This window comes from Rutidosis leptorrhynchoides, chromosome 5 (assembly GCF_046630445.1).
Source record: "Rutidosis leptorrhynchoides isolate AG116_Rl617_1_P2 chromosome 5, CSIRO_AGI_Rlap_v1, whole genome shotgun sequence".
NCBI lineage: Eukaryota > Viridiplantae > Streptophyta > Magnoliopsida > Asterales > Asteraceae > Rutidosis > Rutidosis leptorrhynchoides.
The window spans coordinates 432290558-432297854 of NC_092337.1; the positions used below are offsets into that span (position 1 = coordinate 432290558).

The 7297-nt window shown below is 33.7% G+C and overlaps 1 protein-coding gene across 1 annotated transcript; it reads right to left on the bottom strand.

Moving 5' to 3' along the window:
• Positions 1 to 5548: 5548 nt before the first annotated feature.
• LOC139850065 (uncharacterized) lies at positions 5549 to 6753 on the bottom strand. Its single transcript, XM_071839660.1, has 3 exons — positions 6167 to 6753; positions 5827 to 5999; positions 5549 to 5681 (listed from the first exon to the last, which is right to left on the bottom strand). The coding sequence occupies exons 1-3, from the start codon at positions 6665 to 6667 to the stop codon at positions 5549 to 5551; spliced, it is 807 nt and encodes a 268-aa protein (XP_071695761.1). The 5' UTR covers positions 6668 to 6753.
• Between the last annotated feature and the right edge of the window lie 544 nt (positions 6754 to 7297).

The window sequence follows — 7297 nt, forward strand, 5'->3', positions numbered from 1 at the left end:
ATCCCGCCTTTTTCCGTTTACTTTTCCGTATAATTATTTAAAGTCCGTTATATGATTATAACATCCTTCGTTAATACGCGTATTTAAAATATCTCGTTTAGGTAATTCACGCAACCGCAACTGAACTCGAGGGACTAGTTTCGCTAAGGGATCAAAGATGTGACTAGCTTTTGACTAGTCAACACTCATCTCCTTTCATTTCTATTTTCGATTTCCATTTTCTTTTAACACTTCCACATTTTCTTTCAATTCTCCATTACAAAGATTCATCATCCAAATCAAATCTAGCAAGCTTCAATCCAAACAAATTACATATTTGGAATCCTTGCAACATCCTCTTCGATTCCATACCAATTTCATTACATTTGGGTAACTTTCTAAAATCACTAGATTTTGTATTCTTGATGTTTTTAACTTATAAAGTTGTTAGTTAGTGTCTATGGCTCAAGTCTAACATGAATATACGATTTATATACTCGATCTCGTTGTTTTAGTGTAACTAGCATGAACATGAAAAGTGTGTGCTTGATTTTGAGTTTTGGATGATTTAATGTTGTTATTATGATAAAGTGCAAGTATTAAATGTGTTCCTAGTATCACTAGCTTCAATTTGATGTGTAGGTTGCTTTAGAAAACTTCATGAACTTGATTATTAATTTTGGTGAATTTGGGCTAGGGTTTGATGAACTTAAAATGGACTTTTGATGCTTTGAATGACATGAGATGTTATTAGTAAGTGTTAGGTTGTATTGTATGCTTGATTACCTACGAAATGGCGTATTGTATGTAGGTAGTAAGTTTTCGAATCATTGATTTGCATTTATGAGCTTGAATGTCATTAAATGTTGAGCATTCAATGTGATTTTGGTTGTTGTAAGTGGTAGATTGATTGATGAAATGTGCTTGGTTGTTTTCTTTGTCAAAATACCTATCCGATAATATAAAATACATGTTATAAGTGGTTGCGGATCATAAATTATATTTGGTTGCGTTTTGGTTCGTGCACTTGTGTGTTTTCAGCAAAATGTTTCCTGCCCAGATGTTTGGACGCGGTCCAGCCTTTTGGACGCCGTCCAGGCCTTCAATACTGGACGCCGTCCAGCCATTTTGGACGCCGTCCAGTTTGCCTGTCAGGGGACTGTCCAACTTGGTCATTTTATGAAAAATGTTTGTCATGCTATGGACCTCCGATTCACATGTAACTTGTTCTAACATGCTCATATATGATTAAAAACCTCAGAAAAATAGTTCGGGGCCCGACCCGAATGTGTTGACTTTTTCGTTGACTTTGACCCGACCTAAGTTGACTTTTAATCAAACTTAACCAAATGTTTATGCGATCGTTCTAACATGCTTCTATACTTGTATCTTGCATGAAACTTGACAATTTGACTCACATGATATATAATCGTGTCGTAACGAGCCATAGGACTAATTGAACACTTTGACCGACCGTGTTTACCGATATTGATACAAACCTATTTGTTTAGGTCAAGACTAGCATTCGTTCTTGCACACGTTTACTTGTTGAAGTACTTATACATACGTGCACTCAAGGTGAGATCATAGTCCCACTTTTACTCTTTTGAACTTACATTTGGGATGAGAAAACATAAACGTTTCTTTTTACTAAGTGAACACAAGTACAGGAAAACAAACATTCTACATACGAGTTTGAACAAAAATCCTCAATTCGATTATCATTAGTTACACTTGCCGGGTGTAAGCGAGAACTTATGTTATATGGCCATATGGGTTTGACAAACCCTCATTCAAACGGTTCGCTACCGTTTACGAATGAAATATATTTTCGAGAAACAATGTATGTTCTAACACTATTGTGATGGGGTTCTATGGAAGGAATGTTAAGCATTGATAATTGGGTGCTCGTGAATATTAACTTTTGGAATGTATTACTATCATTTTGATGTTACAAATCTTGTGGTTCACTTGTACTTACTTACCTAAACCTATGATTTCACCAACGTTTTCGTTGACAGATTTCTATGTTTTTCTCAGGTCCTTGAACGTTTTGTGATACATGCTTCCGCTTATTACTTTTGATACTTGCTTGGATGTCGAGTATACATGCATACGTGGAGCGTCTTTTGGCTACTTTTAAATTGTGTCGCATATGTTTCAATTGTACTTTAAACTTGTTATGTAACTAGTTGTCGAACTACTTTGTAAACCTTGAAACATCTTTACTTTTGAAATGAATGCGACATACTTTTGGTCAAACGTTGTTTTAAAGACTTATGACCATGTGACGGGACCTAAGTAGACGGCGCCGTCAATGACGATTTTGTCGGGGCGCTACAGATTATCTATTGATTAATGCAAGTCTTATGATTTTGATTATTGCAAGTTGAGTTATAGTGATTTAACATTGTGTTCTTGATCCAACTTAGTGTAAATTAGATTAAGGATAAATACATAATGTCTAGGTTGTATAGTTCAATCTCAAAATAGTTAAAATTGGTAGACTTAAGAAATCTTGTCTATGAGATTTGATCAATACTTGATGAACATAATACTTGTTTGAATGTATGAATGCTAGATTGAGATTGTGAAGGAATAAAGGCTTTTAATCTCATTGTTTACATTTTAATCTTTTAACTGTGCTCTTAGCTTAAGTATTTAAGTTTCAATTTAGTTGGTTAATTTTAGTTACTCGTTCGTTAAACAAACAATCGAATCCTGAAAATTGTATGCTTTTGACCACAATCTCTCGTGGAACGAATCATACTTACCCTACCTAGTCTAGAGTATTTAGTTCATTTATGGTTGGTACTTCGACACCGATCAACCAGTGATTACCAATCCTAGATCCGCCACTGGATTATACGTACACACACATTCGTATGTCGTTCTTTATATTCTTTTCTGAATTGTCTTAAGTTGTCGAGCATTCCCATTAGTGTTGCCAATCCAATGCCAATTCCTAGCCAATCACATGCAACTATTAGTAGTGAATTGCCAAAGCTTAGCCTATCTTTATTTGTCTTTCATTTAGTGAATTTTGAACATTTCTCATCTCATATGTAATTGTAATGAAAGTTTTAAGATTTGTACTATAATTTAATTTATGGTGACGTGATGTTGATGTGACAGTTTGTTAATATGAAGAAGGGTGTCATGTTTTAGAAGAATCTTATAATTTTTTTTTTCTTTCTTATAATTGAAATTGACTTTAGTTGGTTTCAATTATATAATATAGACATATAACTGTCCACAACTTTAACATTAATTCTTCGCGAGGAATATTATAATATTGAGATGAGATTGAGAATATTGTTCACTGGCTACCTACTTTTTACATTTGACAAAAATTTTCAATATCTTAAATACAACGTATGTTTAAAGTTATAGACATGCATGAAAGCTTCATACTTTTCATTGCTCCATTTAGTCTAACAATATATGTTGAATTATTCTTTTTTATTCAATATAAAACTAACTAGAACGGAGTAATTAGTACTTCCTAATAGAAAAGGAGCTAATTAACTTATATACATACATTTATCAAAGTTCAGCAAGTGAAACGTCGAAGTTCGGCGTTTCCCTACTTTACGTTAATATATCTATTGGTGTATCCCGCTCGATGTTCTTCTAGCGACGTTGAAATTAACTTTTTCTACTCTTTCTCTTATACGTTGAAACTTATATTTATGAGGCTATTTTTAGTCATGAACACTAACCTGAACACTAAGTTCAAATCATCACCACATCTCGTGCTATTATGTGGTCCGCCAGTTAACAATTTTCTAATAAACTCAAAATATCTATTCATATCTAGAAAATACAATAAATGCGGCCGTATTAACTAAGTAATGTGAAATCAATTAAGTACTTGTTAGAATAGTGTCGTTGTTTAATCACCTTGTGAACTGTTTGATTCCGTTCGTTTGTATTCATTATTACAAATTGACATCTTATATGATATTTCGAATCATTTTAATGATAATGATAATATGTAGGGGTATGTTTAGATGCTAGTTTTTTGAAACTTTTAGTTTTTATGAAAAAAATACGTATTTAATAAAAAGTTTCGTTGGGTTAAAAGAGTTTAAAACTTTTAAACGGATGAAAAAAACTTAAAGCTAAAAGCTACTAGAACTGGAGTTTGAAGAAATTTTTTTTTGACTTTTAGGCGGATGAAAAAAGCTAAAAACTACTAAAATATTAAATTAAAGAGTAATTAGCATTTAATAGTTTTAGCTAATTTGAATACTTTAATACATATAACAAGCTAACAGCTACATGTTACAAGCTACCAACTACAAGCTACTAGTTACCTTTTACAAGCTAACGGCTTGTTCTGTCAAAAAAAAAAAAAAATATCCCCCAGACTTATACCATGTTACATTTCCATAAAAAACAATGTGGTTTTGGTCGTTTGCCCAGGCTAAAACGACATCAAAAAAAAAAAAAAAAACACATCCCCCAGACTTATACCATGTTACATTTCCAACCCCTCAAACATGGGGCAAAATGTAACTTCATAATTTAATTAAAATACCTCGGGAATAGCAAGGAAGGTATTTCAATTTGGGACGAGGGGAGCTCGGGAGGTGTAAATTGATAATGGGTTAGCTGAAAAATAGTTGGCACACAAGTTTTGGACTTGATAAAATGGGCTTCAAATACCCAACTTATTCTGGATTAAAAAGTTACAATCTTGATCCACTTCAATCGTGTAAACCTTGTGACAATCATTACACTTTCTTATTGTACATCTTCATCTTCCATTCTTCCTAATAACATAATAACATAACAATAACAATAACAATATAAATATGAATATTAGACTTAATATATACGGAGTATAAGAGTAGAAAGAATATAATATAATATAGTTTGAATTAAATTTTTACAAAATTGTGTAAGAATATTTTTGAAGGGAATTTGAAGTTGAGTAATCCAATAGGGCTTCTTTTTTTGTGTGGTTCCACCAAAATGATTATTCCAAGGGGGAAAAAGTCAAATACTTTTCTTAAATCCCAATTTACCTTTCATGTGATGGCTCCCAACAAATGTACTCGAACTTCTTATTCCCTTTGAGATCTAATCTTCTAAATCATACGAGTATAAAGTTTCACCTTCGATCGATATTCATTACGTAGTACTAAGTATTTCGAATTTATAAGTCATTTATTTATCGTATACATCTATATTTATTGAAAGTCTATAATGATGATGCATGTAAAATATGCGTACTGGTAAAATTAAAATACATAAAAAAAAAACAGATAAATAAACCTGAAATTAAAAGGTAGATCTCAGATTTTATTAAACAGGAATTAGCCAGACGAGTCCTCGTATACTGTACATACAAATGGAAACTCGATTACACTTTCAGATCTCTATATTTTATTTCCTCCTTTACTCCCATTTACGAGTATTTATTTGTAGTTAATTTATTTAGGTAACTAATTAGCTTTACATAATTAATTAAACATCCTTAGAAAACAACTTATCAAAACCCGTCTTCACATGTATACGTGATCGATTCGATCATAAGACCAAAATCGATATAACGATCGATCTAAAACGCTGCGACAGTCGGTTGCACTGACGAAACCATCACCTTTAATCCGGATTCATCTTCATCTTCATCTTCATCTTCATCTTCATCTTCATCTTCCCACATAAATTGGGCGTATGATCCCATCACCATACTGTCATTTTCATATCAATCATCGTTAAATTACAATAACACAACCTCAGTACATTTTATTTTTTTGAAAAACAAGTTGTTGACATCGAATACTCTATTAATCAGATTAATTAATTAAATTTAAAAATAATCTGTAACATACGTACCAATCATCAGGGGAGACACTAATTGCCTGATCAAAGTAAGATTGAGCTCGCTGTCCGTCTCTTTGTGTATCCCAAATTAGTTTTCCGTACAACGATAAAAGCTCCCCGTCTCCTGGACTCGCTAATATCGCTCTCCCGTAACACTCCTCTGCTTTCACACTGTCTCCTTCCACCTATAATTAACCTCAATTAAAAAAACATACACATTTAATTTTAATTGCAATTAATAATTAATAAAACTAACAATATGCGTACCGAATGTAAAAGTACAGTTACAGGCCAAATCTATGGAGATAGCATAACAATATTTAACCAATAAATATAGTGAAAATGTATATACCTCGTGCAAAAACTTGCCATAGTTTCTAAGAATAAGAGGATCATTAGGATTTGACATCAACAATTTCTTATAGCGCGCGCCAATTTTGTTCTGCTCGTTATCGTTATTATTACTGCGTCCTGAGCCAAAACCGTCGCGATCTCGTCCGCTTCCGCTACCACTCCCGCTTTCCGGCGTCGAACTGATCCGATCAAAACATTTCTCAGCTAAATTCAACGATCCGAAATCTCCGATTGCTTCCTCAACTTCCGGTAACATTTCCGGGAACGTTTGTGATCCGGTACTAATTGATCGTAATCGAATGATCGCGTGAGGTTCCGATATAGCTCGGATGATTCTTCGGCGATTGCTGTTTACTTCCAGATGTAACGGCGGAGGAAAATCGAGTTTCTCGGTACCGGAAAATGAATCGTGACGAAGTGGAACGGTGAATCTAGGTGAACCGGGAAGTAAGGACGAGTTAATCGGTCCAGAACCGGTTCGGAAAAGTACAGCTGTCATTTTTTCGTAAATTATTCTTCAGTAATAAGATCATGTAAATTGTGTGCGTGAAGGTTTACAATGGATGAATTACAGAGCGACTTTTGTAGATATATTCACCGGGGTTATCAATAGGCTATAGTGTTAGTTGACGGTGATTGATTTAGATCAAAGACACGTGGCAGGGGATGCACGTGAGATCACATGCGCACGTATACCCGCTGCAGTGGCAAGGGTTAGTGTGTTTCAACGGAAGCGTAGATTTTTAAAAAGGGGTTTGGGTGGAAGGGGATCACGTAGAAGACGTGAAGATGAGGTGACGTGGCTAGTAGGGGTGGACCCACTTAAACCGTACGGTGTAGCTGACTGTATTTTCCCAATTTATTAAAAAAGAGAGATACTGTACTAAATTTATTAGATTTATATAAAAACATTATAATGTATAATCAGGGTCGATCCAAGAATTCAATTACCAAGAACATGGTAAAAAAGTCTATTAGATCCGAAGTAACAATATAAACTTTATAAAAGCAGTTTCATAAATTCTAACGAATGATATAAGCTGTTTTTTTATTTTTTATAAAAAGTCTATGGATCTTGGAAAAATGGTAATAGACTTTGATTTCAAATTTTTCCTCAGGTCTTTAGTTG